Source organism: Cucurbita pepo, chromosome LG15 (assembly GCF_002806865.2).
Source record: "Cucurbita pepo subsp. pepo cultivar mu-cu-16 chromosome LG15, ASM280686v2, whole genome shotgun sequence".
Classification (NCBI taxonomy): Eukaryota; Viridiplantae; Streptophyta; class Magnoliopsida; order Cucurbitales; family Cucurbitaceae; genus Cucurbita; species Cucurbita pepo.
Window position 1 is genome coordinate 1,923,508 of NC_036652.1, and position 20,245 is coordinate 1,943,752.

A 20,245-nucleotide genomic window follows, 5' to 3' on the forward strand; every position below is an offset into this window, starting at 1 on the left:
ATGCCTTCAAAAATGGATTGAGACCTTTTTATATATTAGCTAATTAGAGTGGCGCAGCGGAAGTGTGGTGGGCCCATAACCCACATGTCCGAAGATCGAAACTTGGCTCTGATATATAATAGTTGTAGCTCGTGATTCTTGTTTGAACTATTTCCTGGCAATATATGTCATTCAAGAATGGATTGAGACCTTTTTATATATATCAACTAATCAGAGTGGCGTAGCGGAAGCGTGGTGGGCCCATAACCCACAAATCCCAAGATCGAAACTTGGCTCTGATATATAATAGTGTAGCTTGTGATTCTTTTTTGAACTATTTCTCTAGGCAGCAACGGAAGCGTGATGAGCCCATAACCCACAGGTCCCAAGATTGAAACTTGGCTCTGATATATAATAGCCGTAGCTCGTGATTCTTGTTTGAACTATTTCCTGGCAATATATGCCATTCAAGAATGGATTGAGACCTTTTTATATATATCAACTAATCAGAGTGGCGTAGCGGAAGCGTGGTGGGCCCATAACCCACAAATCCCAAGATCGAAACTTGGCTCTGATATATAATAGTGTAGCTTGTGATTCTTTTTTGAACTATTTCTCTAGGCAGCAACGGAAGCGTGATGAGCCCATAACCCACAGGTCCCAAGATTGAAACTTGGCTCTGATATATAATAGCCGTAGCTCGTGATTCTTGTTTGAACTATTACCTGGCAATATATGCCATTCAAGAATGGATTGAGACCTTTTTATATATATCAACTAATCAGAGTGGCGTAGCGGAAGCGTGGTGGGCCCATAACCCACAAATCCCAAGATCGAAACTTGGCTCTGATATATAATAGTGTAGCTTGTGATTCTTTTTTGAACTATTTCTCTAGGCAGCAACGGAAGCGTGATGAGCCCATAACCCACAGGTCCCAAGATTGAAACTTGGCTCTGATATATAATAGCCGTAGCTCGTGATTCTTGTTTGAACTATTTCTCTAGGCAGCAACGGAAGCGTGATGGGCCCATAACCCACAGGTCCCAGACAAACGAGTAATTGATAATCTCGATTTCTTCAACATTCTTCATTGCCCTTCTTCACTTCCAACATTTCCAGTGTTTCTCTCTTCTACTACAGCCATGGATTCCATTAAACAAATCCTCGGCGAACTGAACAACGATTCCTTCGTTTCTTTACTCTCCAAGCTCATCGGCGAGGCCAAATTCGTCCAGAACAACCCGCCGGAAAACCTAATTCCTCAAGAAGATAAGATCGTCAATCACGTCCTCGATGTTCTTAACCCTTTCAGCACTGCCAATGGCGGTCCCTTGCTAATCAATCATGTCAGCTACGCTCCTGGCCGTGGAAATTTGATTGTCGAGTATCCTGGGACTGTATCTGGAAAGGTTGTCTCGTTCGTCGGTAGTCATATGGATGTCGTCCCTGCCGATCCCGATACATGGGTATTCTTTATTTCCTTCTTAAATCCCTTAATGTTTCTGCGATTTTGGTGACCTATTTTGAAGCTGATTTAGGGTTTGATTTGAATTTTTATTTTGTCATACGGTGATTCTGTTTTTGTAATTTAATGGATTGGATTTAGGTTAGGCCAAATAGAAATTAGGGTTACATGTTGAAGAAATATTGTTATATGTGCAGAAATTTAGTCCTTTCTCGTTGAGTGTTGAAGGGGATCAACTTCGTGGTCGTGGGACTACTGATTGTCTTGGACATGTTGCTCTTCTTACTGAACTATTGAAGAAGCTTGCTGAAACAAAGCTGAAGTTGAAGTCCTCTGTTGTTGTTGTATTTATTGCCTCTGAAGAGAATAATTCAATCCCTGGAATTGGAGTTGAGCAACTTGCTAAAGAGGGATACTTTGATGCTTTAAAAGGAGGGCCTCTGTAAGTGATTGCTTTTCCTTCCGAATAAGATCTCAACATCTCGATTAATCTTATAGGTTATTTGAAACCGTCCAAGCGCATTGCTAGCAGATATTGTCCTTTTTGGGTTTTTTTTTAGGGAGAGGTTTTCACACCCTTATAAAGAATGTTTCGTTCTCTTCCCCAACCGATGTGAAATCTCACAATCCACCTCTGTTCGGGGCTGAACGTCCTTGTTGACACTTGTTGACACTTGTTTCCTTCTCCAATCAATGTGGGACTCCCCAATCTACCCCCGTTTGAGGCCAGTGTCCTTGCTGGCACACTGCCTCGTGTCCACTTCCCTTCGGGGCTCAACCTCCTCGCTCGTATATTGCCCGATGTCTAGCTTTGATACTATTTATAACAGCCCAAGCCCACCATTAGCAGATATTGTCTTCTTTGGGTTTCCCCTCAAGGTTTTAAATCGCGTATGCTAGGGAGAGATTTCCACACCCTTATAAAGAATGTTTTGTTCTTCTCACCAACCGATGTGGGATCTCACTATCCACACCCCTTAGGGGCCCAGCGTCCTTACTGGCACATCACACGATGTTTGGCTCTGATACCATTTGTAATAGGCCAAGCCCATCGCTAGCAGATATTGTCCTCTTTGGGCTTTCCCTTCCGGGCTTCCCCTCAAGGTTTTTGAAACGCGTCTGCTAGGGAGAGGTTTCCACACCCTTATAAAGAATGTTTCGTTCTCCTCACCAACCAATGTGGGTCTCACAATCCACACTCCTTGGGGGCCCAACGTCTTTACTGGCACATCGCCCGATGTCTGACTCTGATACCATTTGTAACAGCCTAAGCCCACCGCTAGTAGATATTGTTCTCTTTGGGCTTTTCCTTCCGGGCTTCCCCTCAAGGTTTTAAAACGCATTTGCTAGGGAGAGGTTTCCACGTCCTTATAAAAAATGTTTTGTTCTCCTCCCCAATCGAGGTGGGATCTCACATTACCTATGTATGATTTTAATATTGGCTTGGTATCATGGGGTTTGAACCCATTCCTCAAAAGTTTCCTTAACTTTTTATATGCATCAATGATCACTACTTCTTAGATCTTAGTCATTTTACTAATGCTAAGTTTTGTAAACTTCTCCTACGCATTATTAAGCTGTGTATAATTGGTTTTCTGCGTAGATATTGGATTGATACAGCAGATTCACACCCTTGTATCGGTACGGGCGGTCAAATACCTTGGAAACTCGTAGCACATGGAAAACTTTTCCACAGTGGTTTGGCACACCAGGTAGATTGATATATTGTCTTCTGTGTCCTGGTATGCACGCATTTCATCAACTGAATGGGAGTCTTCCCATGTATTTTGAGGTAGAATTTTATGCCCCATGTGATAGCCATTTTAGTTTCTGAAAATGATGTTTGTAAACACTATTTCCATGAAAAACTTGTTTTTGTTTTTGGAATTTGAGCTAAAATTCTGAAGTTTCATTAAGAAAGGTGAAAATCATAGTAAAGAAATGGTGAAACAATCATAAATATCAAGAACAGAAAACAAAAGTTAAGTTGTTATGAAATGGGCCTTAGTAATTCATATCATTTTGGTTGTTGATTTGATTAAACTGAATGTTAGAATATGAGAGTGTGTATTTGAGATCTTCATGATATTGAAGCTTCACAATCTGTACGATTGTAGTTTTTTTCCCTCAATATTGTCACTAATGATGAACTATACCAGTAAATTTTTATTTGAATATGAACGGTGAGATCCCATATCGGTTGGAGAGAGCATTCCTTATAAGGGTGTGGAAACCTCTCCTTAGTAGATGTATTTTAAAACCTTGAGGAGAAGCCTAGAAGGAAAAGTCCAAAAAGGATGATATCTGCTAGCTGTGGGCTTAGACTGTTACAAATGGCAGAGCCAGACACTGGGCAATATGCCAAAGAGAACGTTGGGCCCCAAGGGGTGTGGATTGTGAGATCCCACGTCGGTTGGAGAAGGGAACGAAACATTTCTTAGAAGGGTGTGGATACCTCTCCTTAGTGGACGTGTTTTAAAACCTCGAGGGGAAGCCTGGAAGGGAAAGCCCAAAGAGGACAATATTTGCTAGCGGTGGGCTTAGGCCCTTACATTTTATGTAAGGGTTACCGAAAAGAAAAGGTTTGCTAAATGTGTCCATTAATATTAGTGCAGAAGAAAGCTTACAGAATTTTGTTGATGTGAGTGCTAATCTCGAATACAATAAAACTTGAATACTCGTCCATTACTTTATGCCAATTGATCAGCTCAAGATACATAATTGCTTACCTCTCTTGAATGCAGGCTATTAATGCTATGGAGCTAGCCATGGAAGCCCTTAAAGTGATCCAAGCGCGTTTTTATGAAGATTTTCCTCCCCATCCTAAGGAACAGGTATATGGATTTGCAACACCATCAACCATGAAACCAACCCAATGGATTTGTAAGTTCTTAATCTTCACGTTTTAATTTTAGGTAGAGAAAAATATGTTTTCATCATGATCATTTCTTCATCTTAGATCCAGGAGGTGGTCTCAATCAAATTCCCGGAGAATGTACTATTTCAGGAGATGTCAGGTTAATTCAAGTCTGAGCTTTTTTGTGATTTACTATAAAATCGACATATAATAACATCGTCCGTTCGGGTCTTTCTCAAATTTTCTTACATATGTCGTGTTGGATTCATTTGGCAGGTTAACCCCCTTCTACAAGTAAGTCGTTTACTTCCTTTCCTTGTCGAGCATAAGCTATTATATCCGTTTTCTTTGTTTGCTGCTTAGACACTTTATGGATTAGTCTCTGTCAATTTTTCTTCCAGTGTGAAGGATGTTATGACAAAACTCAAAGGCTATGTTGATTCCATTAATGCAAACATTGAGAAACTTGATACGAGGGGTCCTGTTTCAAAGTATGTCCTACCAAATGAAGGCATCAGGGGAAGGTGTGTGCTCTTTCTCTACTATGCTATAACTTCCATGACATATGATGTGAGATCCACGTCGGTTGGAGAGGGGAGCAAAACATTCTTTATAAGGGTGTGGAAACCTCTTCCTAGCAGACACGTTTTAAAAACCTTGAGTGGTAGCTCGAAAGGGGAAGCCCAAAGAGGACAATATTTGCTAGCGGTGGGCTTGGGCCGTTACAAATGATATCAGAGCCAGACACCGAGCGGTGTGCCAGCGAGGACGCTGGGTCTCAAAGAAGGGTGAATTGTGAGATCTCACATCGAATGGTGAGGAAAATGAGTGTCAGCGAGGACGCTGGGCCTTGAAGGGAGGTGTATTGTGAGATCTCACATCGGTTGGAGAGGGGAACAAAACATTTTTTATAAGGGCGTGGAAACCTCTCCCTAGCAGACGCGTTTTAAAAACCTTGAGGGAAACCTCGAAAGGGAAAGTCCAAAGAGGACAATATTTGCTATCGGTGGGCTTGGGCCGTCACAAATGGTATTAGAACCAGATACCGGGCGGTGTGCCGGCGAGAACGTTGGGTCCTGAAGGGGGGTGGATTGTGAGATCCTACATCGGTTGGAGAGGGGAACAAAACATTCTTTATAAGGGTGTGGAAACCTCTTCCTAGCAGACACGTTTTAAAAACCTTGAGTGGTAGCTCGAAAGGGGAAGCCCAAAGAGGACAATATTTGCTAGCGGTGGGCTTGGGCCGTTACAAATGATATCAGAGCCAGACACCGAGCGGTGTGCCAGCGAGGACGCTGGGTCTCAAAGAAGGGTGAATTGTGAGATCTCACATCGAATGGTGAGGAAAATGAGTGTCAGCGAGGACGCTGGGCCTTGAAGGGAGGTGTATTGTGAGATCTCACATCGGTTGGAGAGGGGAACAAAACATTTTTTATAAGGGCGTGGAAACCTCTCCCTAGCAGACGCGTTTTAAAAACCTTGAGGGAAACCTCGAAAGGGAAAGTCCAAAGAGGACAATATTTGCTATCGGTGGGCTTGGGCCGTCACAAATGGTATTAGAACCAGATACCGGGCGGTGTGCCGGCGAGAACGTTGGGTCCTGAAGGGGGGTGGATTGTGAGATCCTACATCGGTTGGAGAGGGGAACAAAACATTCTTTATAAGGGTGTGGAAACCTCTTCCTAGCTGACGCGTTTTAAAAACCTTGAGGGAAAGCCCAAAGAGGACAATATTTGCTAGTGGTGGGCTTGGGCCGTCACAAATGGTATCAGAGTCAGACACCGGGCAGTGTGCTAGCGAGAATGCTGGGTCCTGAAGGGTGGATTGTGAGATCCTACATCGGTTGGAGAGGAGAACAAAACATTCTTTATAAGGATATGAAAACCTCTTTCGGGCAGATGCGGTTTAAAAACCTTGAGGGGAAGCCCAAAAAAGAAAACTCAAAGAGGACAATATCTGCTAGCGGTGGGCTTGGGCCGTTACATATGAACATAATAATTCACTTCACGACTCTTCCTCCCCTAGAGGAATGATGTTTTATTCAATCGAATTCTAACAAACTTTTTTGTAGAATTGATTTAACTTTCGGTGAGGCAATGTCGGGAGTTGCATGCGATCTTGATTCTCGTGGCTATAAACTGTTACATAATGCAACAAAGGAAGTTATAGGACATGTCAAACCGTACTCAATTACCGGGAGTTTGCCACTTATTCGAGAGCTCCAAGTAAAACACATTTCCGTTCATCTTTTCCTCTGCTGGTGTTCATCATTTTCGTCTTCTCATCTTTTTGTTATCATTACTTGTAGGAGGAGGGCTTTGATGTTCATACTGCAGGCTACGGTATAATTAATGTTACAACAAAACCCATAGTTCAATTTATCTTAGGAGAGCATAAACAGAGTAATTTTTGTTATAGATTGCTGATCATGAAGAACATGATTTCTGCCATTATGCTTTGATGCAGGTTTATTAGACACATACCATGCCCAAAATGAGTATTGTCTTCTTAGTGATATGGGCAATGGCTACAAGATATTTGCCAGTATCATCTCCCAATTAGAACAAGATTGATAACATGACCATCGCTGTTTCAAATGGTGTACTACTTTGAGAGGTAACCTGATACATCTTCACTCTTATTACTGAACACTTTCTTCGTGGGGATCTGTAATTTCTATTCAATAAAGGCAATAGAAGAGTTTAAGTTTTTTAGTTTACGATAAGTATGAGTTGTCGAACGTTCAAATCTCTGATCAATATTATGTTAGTTGAGCTATGCTGATATTGACGGAAATGGTAGGGCTTATACTTTTTTTTTTTCACTCTACATTTATGATGCAATATTCTGAAAAAAGGAACGGTAAAAATAAGATTTAGATCTCATTGGGGCCCTTCTACTTCCAAAATTTTTTATGGATACTTTTTCGTTCTTCGCTCTTATGATTTTAAACTTTTGGATTAGCATTTTGGGTTGTGAAAATTTTTGGGTTGGTTTGGATTACCAATCCAACCAACTCCAACTTTTGGGTTGGTTTAAAAAAAATCCTTCAACCCAACTTAATCTGGACCATGTACATCGTTACAACTAAGTGTAACAAAGATGTAAGCTCTTTTTTGTAAATTGTGTGACTAATTTCGATGAAGATTAGCTATTTTTTAGTTGAAGGTACTTACGAGGCAAAGTTTATTATTAGTGCAAGATTTTTTTTTAGTACAGGGTAATTACCCTCCTTGAGGATTGAAAAGAATCTCAAATCAGACAATGAAAATGTGATTAGTACTCAATGAAGCGATGGAGAATGTGATTAGTACAAGTTAATCGCCTCCCGAGAATTGATAAAACTTTAAAAAAAAAAAAAAAAAAAACTTCATTTAAGTTCAATAAATTTGAAAGTATGAAATCGTGTAAAATGTTATGACGTGTATGTAGTAATAGTCTTAAAAGTAAGAGGAGTATTTTTCCACATTGTCGTTTTGAACTCACAATTGATTGATTGAATAAATGGTAGTGTATATGTTCACTCTCTATTCCTTAAATGGTAGTGTATATGTTCACTCTCTCTATCCCTTCTGATTCGCAACAAGATTCCTACGCTTTAGGGATCCACCCTATTACATAACTGGATTCCTTCATTTTTGTTCTCCACCCGGGCTCCTTCTAGTAATGTATGACATATTTCAATATCCTTATGAATACCTTTGTATTCACCGTCCTATATACTAAGAGAATTGATATTCTTAGAATGTCAATCTACTAACTTCAAAGTTCAACAATTTCATTGGCATACTACTCTAGATTTTGAGTTAATAAATAGTTGGGAACAACACGAGAAAGCATTGCTAAGTCACTTCTACTCCGCTCGCTCAAATGACAAAAATATGAATATATTGTTGACTACATAAAGTGCTCGAGAGTTATTTGTCTTCATTAAAAAGATTGTCTCACAGAGGAGATTGAGACTTTTTATTTTTATTTTTTTATATATTAATTAATCAGAGTGGCACAGCCGAAACGTGGTGGGCTCATAACCCACAGGTCCAAAATTGAAACTTGGCTCTGATACATAATAGTGTAGCTCTTGATTCTTGTTTTTTCAATAACAAAGAAGATGAAAGCTAATGGATTCAAAGAATGGACCGAACTATTTCCTATCAATATATCTATTCAAACAATAGATTGAGACATTTTTATATATCAACTGATCAAAGTAGCGCAGCGGAAATGTGGTGGGTCCATAACTCATAGGTCCCAAGATTGAAACTTGGCTTTGATATATAATAGTGTAGCTGGTGATAATATATGCATTCAAATAATGAATTGAGACATCTAATCAGAGTGGCGCAGCGGAAGCGTGGTGGGCCCATAACTCACAGGTCCCATAACTCACAGGTCCCAAGATTGAAACTTGGCTCTGATATAATAGTTCAGCGGAAGCGTGGTAGGCCCATAACCTACAAGTTCCAAGATTGAAACTTGACTATTTATATATAATAGCATACTGAACTATGACACCTCGTGGGGCACATAATAACCCTAGGAACTATTTCCTGTCATACATTTAAAATAACAGATTGAGACTTTTTATTTTTATATGAACTAATTAGAGTGGCGCAGTGGAAGCGTGGTGGGCCCATAACCCACAGGTCCCAAGATCGAAACTTGGCTTTGATATATGATAGCGTAGCTTGTGATTCTTGTTTGAATTATATATATCAACTAATCAGAGTGGCGCAGCGGAAGGCGTGGTCTATCATAACCCCTCATAACCCAAGCTCATAATAATTCTTATTTGAACTATTTCCTGTCAATATATGCATTTGAAGAATGGATTGAGACTTTTTTATACATCAATTAATCAGAGTGGCGCAGCGGAAGCGTGGTGGGCCCATAACCCACAGGTCCCAAGATCGAAACTTGGCTCTAATATATAAAAGTGTAGCTTTTTTATTCTTGTTTTTTCAAATAACAAAGGAGACGAAAGCTATAATGGATTTAAAGAATGGACCCAACTATTTCCTAGATTGAGACTTTTTATTTTTATATGAACTAATGAGAGAGTGGTGTAGTGGAAGCATAGTGGCTTTTATTTTTATATGAAGTAATCAGAGTGGCGCAGCGGAAACATGGTGGTTTATTTCTATATGAACTAATCAGAGTGGCGCAGCGGAAGCATGGTTGGCCCATAACTCACAAATCCCATGATCAATGTATGCATTCAATCAAATAAAGGATTGAGACCGTGGGTGCACCGAAGCGTGGTGGGCCCATAACCCACAGGTTCTACTTGTTTTTTCAATAACAAAGGAGTCGAAAGCTATTTCTAGTCAAGGTATGTATTCAAAGAATGGATTGAGATTTTTATTTTTATTTTTTATGAACTAATTAGAATGGTTTCCACTGGTGGGCCATAACCCATAGGTTTGAAGATTGAAACTTGGATTTGATATCATTTTTTCTTTTTGACTCAGACCAAGAAAGCCCAGATTAGAAAGCCGTGAATATTTATTAAAACACTAAGTCATGTGCTATTCTTACATTTCACGCAAAGGCAAACACCCCTATACGAATGACGGGCTACTTTTACATTTCATGTAAATGCAAGACACCCCTATACAGATGACGGAGGCGACGCGTGAAGACCATGGAACCAGTGTTATGGTAGTTGTGTTTCATCTTATTTATATTCCTTGATTAGATTAGGGCGTTTTGTCTTCTAGTTTTTTATATATTGTTCATTCTCATTTCTTATATGTTTTTGGATTGATTTAAGGATTTTATTTTTAACGTTTAAGTCCATGACATTGTTTTTGAAATATTGGAAATGAATATTTTCAGAGTTAACAGTCATGTCATGCATGTAGTAGACTCTAATTCAGTAGAAAAATAGGATCGTTATAGTTGGTATCAAAGTCAAACAACCGGTTGGTATGCCAGCGAGGATGCTGGACCTCAAGGGGTTGGATTGAGATCTCATATCGGTTGGAGAGGGGAAGAAACATTCTTCATAAGGGGGTGAAAACCTCTCCCTAGCAGACACACTTTAAAACTGTGAGTCTGATGGCGATATGTAACGGGTAAAAGCAGACAATATCTACTAGTGGTGGGTTTGGGTTGTTACAGGATGGCATCAATGGGTCATGTTGTTGGAAACCAAGATGATGACTAAGATGCGACTTGCACATGAGAGACCTTGAGCTAGAGTAAAGGTGAGATCAACCGAATGATTTTGCCTAATGTAGAGGCAAGTTTGCTAGAGTTGCCGATGATTGAACATGCACACAAGGGCAACGTGTGTGGCAGAACAAGCTTGAATTTTGCACAAGTTATGTTTAGTTGACGAAGGAGAACCTCACCTAAGGACCAACGAAACCACAAGACGGTAAAAAAATGTAAATGGAGCTTAAGTTTTCCTTAATACTTGTCATAAGTGTGTCAAGATCATGACGTCACACAGTTTAAAATGTACAACCATGACAATTAGTATCAAAGCCACATTTTGTGTGTTTAAGTCGAACAAGGTAGTCAGGAAAATTAACACAAAGGTTGAATGAAGAGTTTGCACGTGTGTCATAAGTGCCACATTGAGTATGCCAGTTGCAAGTCAGAATAAATATTAGCTTTGTGGGTCGAAGCTAGACTCCCTGAGGAGGAGTCTTAACACGAACCAAGCTCATTTGCCAATGGCTTGGGAGTTTGAAATTGGGCAATTCGATAATTCGAAGGTGTACCAAGTTCACTTACCAAAGGGTTTAGAGTTTTGAAATTGGGAAAATCGATAACCAAAATGTGTACCAAGATGCCTTCAAAGAGTCATTCTTATTCTTATAAGAAGAATAATGTTAATGGTTGCAAACAAAGAAGTCGAGGGTCAGATGAGACATGTGTTAGCCAAGTGCAAAATTGTGCACGACGCAAGACAATACGAGTTGACGATGTCGTTGTGAGAGATCAGTTGAGTTGAGTAAGGAAGAGCTCGAGAAATGAGTTGCTTACCTCATAAAAGTGCTCTAAAAAACGAGCACATGTGTATTCCTTGAGATATCACCTAGTACCTAAGGTGGGTGGCATCACAAGAGTGTCGAGACCAACATCCCAAGAGAAGAGAGTTTCAGGTTGAACGTGAGTGATATAGAGAATGAAGCTACAACAACACCAGAAAAGTGTCAGTACAACGTTTGTCACGTAAAGGTGGTCAATTGAGAAGTTTGCTATAATGTAGTGCCACAATTGTGTTACAAACTTTCAAACATTACTTCCAAAACTCGAAACTTAAATTGGTTCGGTTCTAGAAAAATAACTCGAACTCTATCTAATCTAATCCAACCCTTATGATGTAGGTTGGGTTTGTTCGAGGTTTTCAAGTTTGACATACACCTCAAGAAACAAAAAAAAAAAACATTTTCAATTCTACCAAAATGAAATATTATAGCCAACCATCTTACCTAGTCCATCACAAATAATTTGAATTTAGGTTGATTATTAAGAGCATACATATTTTTTTTTTCATCCATACCAAAGCTATAACAACAATAATTAAAAGATTTCATTATGACAAAACAATCATAGAAAAATTTATTGGACAAACCCTACCGTTCTTCGATAGTTTATTATTCGAACTACAACGTCTTCATATTTGATAGAAGAACTTCATCGATCAATTTGTCCAAGTTCTTGTAAGCTGACCCACCACGAACACATGCTGACCCACCACGAACACATGCTTCTTCAGCTTTAATCTTCAAGTCCATAACATTCTCCTTCATTTTCTTGCCCTTTTCACCATCCATAAGCTCTCTCACAAGCTCCTCCACTTCATTTCTTTTGACATTGCTATCAATTTCCATGCCAATGCCCCACTCGGTACAACAATAACGACAGTTCGTCTGCTGCTCAGCAAAGAAAGGCCACGAGATCATCGGCACACCAGCACAGATACTCTCAAGCGTTGAATTCCACCCACTATGCATTAGAAACCCTCCAATTGAAGGATGGTTCAACACTTGTTCTTGACAACACCAACTTGCTATCATGCTTCTATCTTTAGTTTCTACCACAAATTCAGATGGCAAAATGGCCAAATCTCCCATAACTATATCTGGTCTTATAATCCATAGAAATGGCTTCCCAGTGTCGGCTAATCCCCAAGCAAGCTCAATCAGTTGCTCCGGTGTCATCACCGTTATACTACCAAAATTTACGTAAACCACCGAGTTGGGTTCCTTCGAGTTCAGCCACTCTATGCACTCGGATTCCTCGACCCAAAGATTCGACCCAATTTCTCTTAGTTTTTCATCCTCTATTTGGTTGGCAAGCAAGTGAAGTGGACCAATAGTGTAAAGAAGAGAATTGATGGAAGAGAGAGCCTCTAATACATCCAGTTCAAGTTCATCATATGTGTTCAAGATCATTGCAGAAGCTTCTCTGCATGTTTTCATTGTCTGTAGCATAAGATTCAACATGATATCGTTTGGATCCGTTGTTCTAAGAAGAGTAGGAAGATCCCTCAATCGTATAGTTTTCATTTCCTGAGTCCATTCTATTGTTTGTTCTAGATATCCATCGGTCAGACAACTTGTATCTGTAAACCAAAGAAAATTATATATTGAATTATCTAACTTTTGGAATCATAATTAACGTTTAGTTGTAAAAATATAGTTTTTGTACGGGAAGATTTTAACACACATAGATTTATTAAACTTTAAAAATTTTCATTAATACCCTTGTGGTTAAAAAAAATTAAAATAGTTTTAAAAATACCTTAATATCCTTAAATTTCTTTTAAAAACTTTTTCTAAAAAATATCCCGAAACAACATTAGTATCACGTTTAAAAAATATATGAAAATTGAAGAAAATTAAGAATCGAAGAATCATACCCTTTAGCGGGATTAAACTGTGCTTCACAAGCTTAGAATATTGTAAGTAACCGAAGTAGCCACAAGCACTTGTAGTAAAGAACAAGGCATAAGGAATGTTAAACTTATTGGCAGCCGACACAGCGAAGAACATAACCGCATCGGTAACAAGGCAGGTAACGGGCGGATTGGCAATAGAAATAAGGTCACACAAAGGAGCTAAGCCGTTCTTGGTGATGGAGTCCCAGAGTGTAGGGATATGTTGTGTGGCGTTGGCGTGCGAGTACGGTAAGCCATCGGGGATAGTTTTGAACTGAAAATCTAGCAAGCCATGGACAGCGTTCGAGCCTCGCGACTCGAGCAGCCGCCGATGGTTGTACTCCGTGTTGAGGAATGTTATGTGGAAGCCTTTTTGGTGAAGAAGCTTGGCTAAGTTGAGCATAGGGGTGAGATGGCCTTGAGCTGGATATGGGATGCAAATGGCGTGGGGTTTGTGATTTGGTGAGATTGAATAACCCATCTTTGACTCTCTTTCTTTGGGTAACAAACTGGTTTTGTTTGAATGAAAGACGTTTTATAAGCCGTTGAAAAGTGAAGCAAAACGACATTACTTTTCTTCTTTTCTAAAGCTTCCAAAATCTTCACATCTTTGTGCCCACAAATTAATTTGGTCCCATTGGACAAAAATATATGGTAAGATTGTTACGATCCAATTCTACTCCTAGTTGATATTATCTGTCTGTTTCGGTCCGTTACGTATCACTGTCAGCCTCACAATTTTAAAATGCGTCTCCACACGATTATAAGAAGGGTTTCGTTCCCCGGTCCGTTACGTATCACTGTCAGTTTCACAATTTTAAAATGCATCTCCATACCCTTATAAGAAGGGTTTCGTTCCCCGGTCCGTTACGTATCACTGTCAGTTTCACAATTTTAAAATGCATCTCCATACCCTTATAAGAAGGGTTTCGTTCCCCGGTCCGTTACGTATCACTGTCAGTTTCACAATTTTAAAATGCATCTCCATACCCTTATAAGAAGGGTTTCGTTCCCCGGTCCGTTACGTATCACTGTCAGTTTCACAATTTTAAAATGCATCTCCATACCCTTATAAGAAGGGTTTCGTTCCCCGGTCCGTTACGTATCACTGTCAGTTTCACAATTTTAAAATGCATCTCCATACCCTTATAAGAAGGGTTTCGTTCCCCGGTCCGTTACGTATCACTGTCAGTTTCACAATTTTAAAATGCATCTCCATACCCTTATAAGAAGGGTTTCGTTCCCCGGTCCGTTACGTATCACTGTCAGTTTCACAATTTTAAAATGCATCTCCATACCCTTATAAGAAGGGTTTCGTTCCCCGGTCCGTTACGTATCACTGTCAGTTTCACAATTTTAAAATGCATCTCTACACCCTTATAAGAAGGGTTTGTTCCCCGGTCCGTTATGTATCACTATCAGTTTCATAATTTTAAAATGTGTCTCTACACCCTTATAAGAAGGGTTTCGTTCCTTGGTCCATTACGTATCACTGTCAGTCTCACAATTTTAAAATGCGTCTCCACACCCTTATAAGAAAGGTTTCGTTCCCTGGTCCGTTACGTATCACTATCAGTTTCACAATTTTAAAATGCGTCTCTACACCCTTATAAGAATGGTTTTGTTCCCCGGTCCTTTACGTATCACTGTCAGCCTCACAATTTTAAAATGCGTCACCACACCCTTATAAGAAGGGTTTCATTCCCCGGTCCGTTACGTATCATTGTCAGTCTCATAATTTTAAAATGTGTCTTGAAACCCTTGTAAGAAGGGTTTCGTTCCCCTCCTCAACCAACGTGAGATCTCACAATCCACCCCTTGGGGCTTGGTTTTCTGCCTCTCATACCATTTATACCCTTGAAATGTTTCATTCCCCTCTCCGAGATCTCACAATTCACCTCTTTAGGGACCCAATGTACTCGCTCGCACACCTCTCCATGTCCGGCTCTAATACTATTTGTAATATTCCTAAACTGAATTAATTAATTAATTAATTAATATTTTTAAGGATAACAAATCTACCTTTAATTATTAAAAATTATTGAAATTTTGAATGATACATAGTGTAAGGCTAGGAATACCATTTCAACCCCATTTTAATCACTCAAATTAGAGTTTAAATTAGAAAACAACTGACCTGATGATGTAAGCGCTGATTTGCATATTATTATTATTATTATATTTATAATATAAAAATATGATTGGTCTATACTCACATTATTATTTATTAATATTATTATATTTATAATAAATTTTAATTTTTTTATTAATTCATTACTCACCTCATTATTTATTATTATCATATTATTATATTTATAATAAATTTTGAAGTTCTGATTTATATATAATAATAAATTTTGAAATGGTGAAGTTTGCCTATTTACCCACATTATTTTTTTTAATATTATATCTTTAAAAAATAATATAAATAAATATAAATTAAAATTTGAGAATCATGATTAAATGATTAAGTCATTCTCATAATCGATATGCCCTCTTATCATCGCCACGAGCACGAGCTTATCTTTTTCTAAGACACATAGTACCTCCGCATCCCATTCATCCTCCATATGCTTTTTGGAGGATGCTTGACAAACTTTTTATTAAACCAACCATCTTTGGACATGTGGCTCTTCTTCTCGTAATCATAGCAAATACCTTCAAATCTCTTCCTTTGATGTATCGGTCGTATAAAAAAGAATGTTGATCCACACACTCCCCCCAACTCCACAACATGCAAAAACACGACCCACAGATCTTAACAACGCTCTCATATCATTTGCAAGAGAGGAATACTGGGAGAGAGAACGAGAGAGAGAAATATTACGAACGAATTCCGATGAGGCCAAACGCACAACTTCGACGTTGAAAACAACCAATCCACACCGTGGAAGGGATCACTGATGACTGCACGTACACCCAAAGTACGTTTCACGCCTCGACAACGATTCTCTTGGTCGAAAATGAGACTTGGGTATCAGATTTTTAAACCTCACAGATCTAGGTTGTTGTAGGTACTCACCATCCATAATATGTACTAGGAGTGAAGAGGAGAGGCTAACAGAGAAGATGACCACATCAGATTTGGATTTGGATCGGTATCAGTCCAAAACCCACTGACAGTCTATCAGCCTCGACCCACATGAAGCTGCAACCCAAAACGTACAACTAGCCCAAACCGCAGAAGCCCACACCTCGGTTCAAATGCTTGCAGCCTGCGTGTCCGAGATGGCAACCTGAACCCACCTCTCGACCCGAGAGTTAAACTACGACGTGTTCCTCTTCCACGATGACATGTGTCATGCCTGCAGCCGGGCACGCCCTAGACCCCAGCGGCTTTAATCAGCTCGACTCGGCTCTGGGACTCAAAAATTGGCTCCTCGACTCGGTAAAAGACAAATATACTATTTTCCACCGTTCTAACCCTTCCGAAGCTGATTTTGACCCTAATTAAAGTGATTAAGGTCCGTATGATGCCCTATTTCACAAAATTCAAGTTAAATTATATTAGAATTGGAAAATACTAACGAAATGAAATGGACAACCTATTAGAAAACGACTTCCGGTGACATATGAAACAACTTCGAGGGACGAAATATTCGTGTACTCGAACTTAGGAAAACGCTAACTAAGACCAACCAAGTAAGTGGCCTTACTATATGATAGACTAAACAATTGTTTGTTGTATGACATGTGCCTAGTGGCACCTGCACGTGTCATTTATGCTTTGTACGCATGATGTTGATGATGATTTATGATATATGACGTATGATGACGTGTATGAGTTATATGATGATGCCTGATGATGGTTTACGTGATTATGATGTGTTATATATGACGTTGTATGATGATGACAATGCATGCTAATATGAAGATGTAAGATGATGATATTTCTTTAATATGGCGTTATTTTCCATCATAAATAACGATGTTTTCCTAGGATACGACCCTAAAAATGTTAAAAATGATGAAAGTATGAAGACTAATACACATATATTACTTGGTATAATGATAGAATTAAGATTGTGTCATAAAGATGTTTTAGAGATGAGAAACAGTAGGGACCTCATGCATTTTGTGTGTACATAACCAAAGGGCTACTTCTCTTTTTACGATATCATAGACTTTATGGTATAGTCAGAGACCGAACTCATCATATACTTTGTATCTCATTGCCCTTAACTGAAAAAATTGAAAAAAATGTATGTATTAAAATTACTCCACAAGTAATCCTCTATTGGTATTAAATACGTATACACAATCAACAACGTGCATCTAAGGAAAGATAAATTTGTTCAGTAAAAATACTTATGACTTAGTGGTCAATTAACTCGCTAATTGATTATATCAATTCAATGATCGTTTTTATGTAGGAGTCTTGGTGTTCATTACTCCAATGAGAGGCAATGTTATAGGTTTATACCCTTATTAATGATGATGCATGACTATGCATACACTTAGTGCATTATGACATGAATGAAAAGAAGAACAAACTATTTTTTTTTTTTTTTTTTTATTTTTTATATATGGTATGGTTTTAAGCCAAAGAAATCTTATACATTTATGTGTGTTATGTGTATTAGGATACTTTTTCGTTATGGTATGTTAGTACAGACACGTACTTCTGATATTTATATTCACCATAATATCATACGGGTCTTTTCCTATGTGGTGTCTGGTGACGCGTCAGCATGTTCAGCCCAACAAGCTAGACCCAGGAGGTACATACACGAGTCTACTTAATGTGTCCATGTGTGCATGCGTGGAGAAGTACCACACATCTAACCTTGCTCAGACTTTTACATGTTTTGTAATTAAGTCATGTATGTAGTAGTGACTTTATTTCAATAGAAAAAATACAATCGTTACATATAGAATTGTCCACCCAGTCGGTGAATTCAAACCATTCCTACATACGATATTATGAAATTAGTGGGTATTTTGTGCCAAATTACTTGCGTCATTGAGTACGTGAATGAAGTCCCAAATTTAATTTTCAACAACGTAGTAAATGCATGCACAACCATTATATAAATCCCACACAACACAAATCACCACAATGAATACATACCTAACCTAGTTCTAAAGTCAACCAATAGGAAAATCACTTAGTTCGAGAATGTAACCTTCCACAAGTACGTTGACATGCATGAATCTTACTTAAAATGTTCGAGATAGCCCTAAACCAAACAGACCGATAAAAAATTGACATAATTGTATATCAATGAGAGAAAAAACTAACCTAAATCGAAGAAATTCTAAACCCTAAATCATGAACGCAACTACCATTTGTCAAATATCACAAGGGTAAGATAGAATTTCTAACATATTTCTAAAATATATTTTCTCCTAATTTTTTAGAGTGAATTGATGAAAAATAATTATGAATAAAGCATAAAACCATGATGTTCGCTAGTGTGAAGAGTATTAGAGAGAGCGCGATGATCGGAACCAGAATTGTGGGAGTAGGACGGTGACGATAAATTTTATAAGTAAGACATGAGATTGAGACTGGGGCTTGGGAGAGAATGAGCGAAAGAAACCGGGCAATTAGAGATCTACGAGAAGAGTGCGAGTCGAGCCTGATTGCTAGATTTTTTTTTTCTTATCTTCTCTTCTTCTTCTAGGTTATTACAAGAACTATTATATTCAAACCCATATACTAGAGGTTTCTTGCAATAAAACTAAAATAAAATGACAATAGAAAATTTCGAAACTATAATATTGACTATGAAATGATTAATTCTAGACAATTGAATTACCCTTTTATAAATGGGATCTCATGTATATGTGTGACTGTTGACATGGATTATTTCTCAACTCACGAATTATTTATACTCGATCGAGTGTATGCATGTCCATAGTCATCTTTAGGGACTCTGAAAGTGATGCTCACCTAGTAAATTCATGTGCATGTGCATATGTCGTGTGTACGAAAGTAATGTACAGCTAATTTTTACTAAAAAAGAAATGGAGCCCAAGAAAAGTCAAGATTGTAGGTACCAAAAGTCCTAATAGTCATAGCTATATTTGCACGTGCTTGTATTTCTTTACCCTAAAAGTGATGTCATTTACTGGTTATTTTTTTTTATACTTAACCTTCTCTAAACTTGTGCTTAGATAAGGGTACGAGCAACTTTAGTGGTTGATGATGCTTGTTGTAGAGGTCACGAGATAGTGATAGTCTAACTTCGATATTTAATTTCATGTTTTGAGATTTTAGCTAGGCTATTCGATAATAGGATTGTAATGTTTGGTTGACGTCTAACCGAGTTATAATGTTTAAAGGCTTATAATCCATTATTTTAAGTTTTCTCTCTTATCCCAAATAAAAGCTTAAGGTATTTTAAAAATGTTTAAGCTTTTAGATTTATATGCTTTAATTAATTTTGGTGGTAGTGGTCAGGGTTGGCCGATGGTGAAGGTTGTTGGATTCCTAACAATTGGTATCAGAGCTAGGAGATATTCACCACTATCTATATAAAGACCCTAGATTTCTACTTACCTATAGTCGTTAACTAAACAAGCATGAGTGAGACCTATCGTATCGGTCTATGTTCCGTAGACCGTTATCCTAAACAAGCTAATTAGATGTGTATTTACTGTTCTACACATAGTCCGCACGTGCGAGTATGAACCACTAGTCGGTTTGCACACTTCCTGGGCCCCTTTCTTGTCGAGCGAGCATTCTCTGGTAGTTGTTGATGCCAGACACTTGTTTAGAAATAATGACTGTCACAGCATTAGGATAAACTTAATGATCGTTTTTCTGACTGGCCGTTGCAACATTATGATAAACACAATATCATTTTTTTTTGCCTCGTCGCAGCATTATGATAACCATAATGATTATTTTTTGCCTCGTAACATATGCGTCCGTACCATCGTAAGAACGGGATATCTGCCGATGCATGAAAACACAATGATGCATGAGGTCCTAACATTTTTCCTTTTTCATTATCATGTATGACAACCCCTCTAGCATTTTCCTTCGTATCATATCATTATCATAACTTTTCATGTAATTACAAGGTTGTGTATCATGTC

General features: G+C 38.5%; 2 protein-coding genes and 1 non-coding gene across 3 annotated transcripts; 2 read left to right on the forward strand and 1 right to left on the reverse strand.

Annotated features, from left to right (window-relative positions):
- The first annotated feature begins 1,042 nt into the window (after positions 1-1,042).
- LOC111811909 (acetylornithine deacetylase) lies at positions 1,043-7,122 on the forward strand. The gene is made up of 10 exons (XM_023698965.1): positions 1,043-1,446; positions 1,643-1,887; positions 3,049-3,157; positions 4,190-4,328; positions 4,405-4,462; positions 4,579-4,596; positions 4,704-4,826; positions 6,374-6,527; positions 6,611-6,644; positions 6,769-7,122. The coding sequence occupies exons 1-10, from the start codon at positions 1,123-1,125 to the stop codon at positions 6,873-6,875; spliced, it is 1,311 nt and encodes a 436-aa protein (XP_023554733.1). The 5' UTR covers positions 1,043-1,122; the 3' UTR covers positions 6,876-7,122.
- Positions 7,123-8,904: 1,782 nt separating this feature from the next.
- On the forward strand, positions 8,905-8,976 carry TRNAM-CAU. The gene has a single exon. It is a non-coding gene; the product is annotated as a tRNA-Met (tRNA).
- A 2,852-nt stretch (positions 8,977-11,828) lies between these two features.
- LOC111811602 (7-deoxyloganetin glucosyltransferase-like) lies at positions 11,829-13,692 on the reverse strand. The gene is made up of 2 exons (XM_023698533.1): positions 13,181-13,692; positions 11,829-12,883 (listed from the first exon to the last, which is right to left on the reverse strand). Exons 1-2 carry the CDS (start codon positions 13,677-13,679, stop codon positions 11,922-11,924), a joined length of 1,461 nt encoding a protein of 486 aa, XP_023554301.1. The 5' UTR covers positions 13,680-13,692; the 3' UTR covers positions 11,829-11,921.
- Between the last annotated feature and the right edge of the window lie 6,553 nt (positions 13,693-20,245).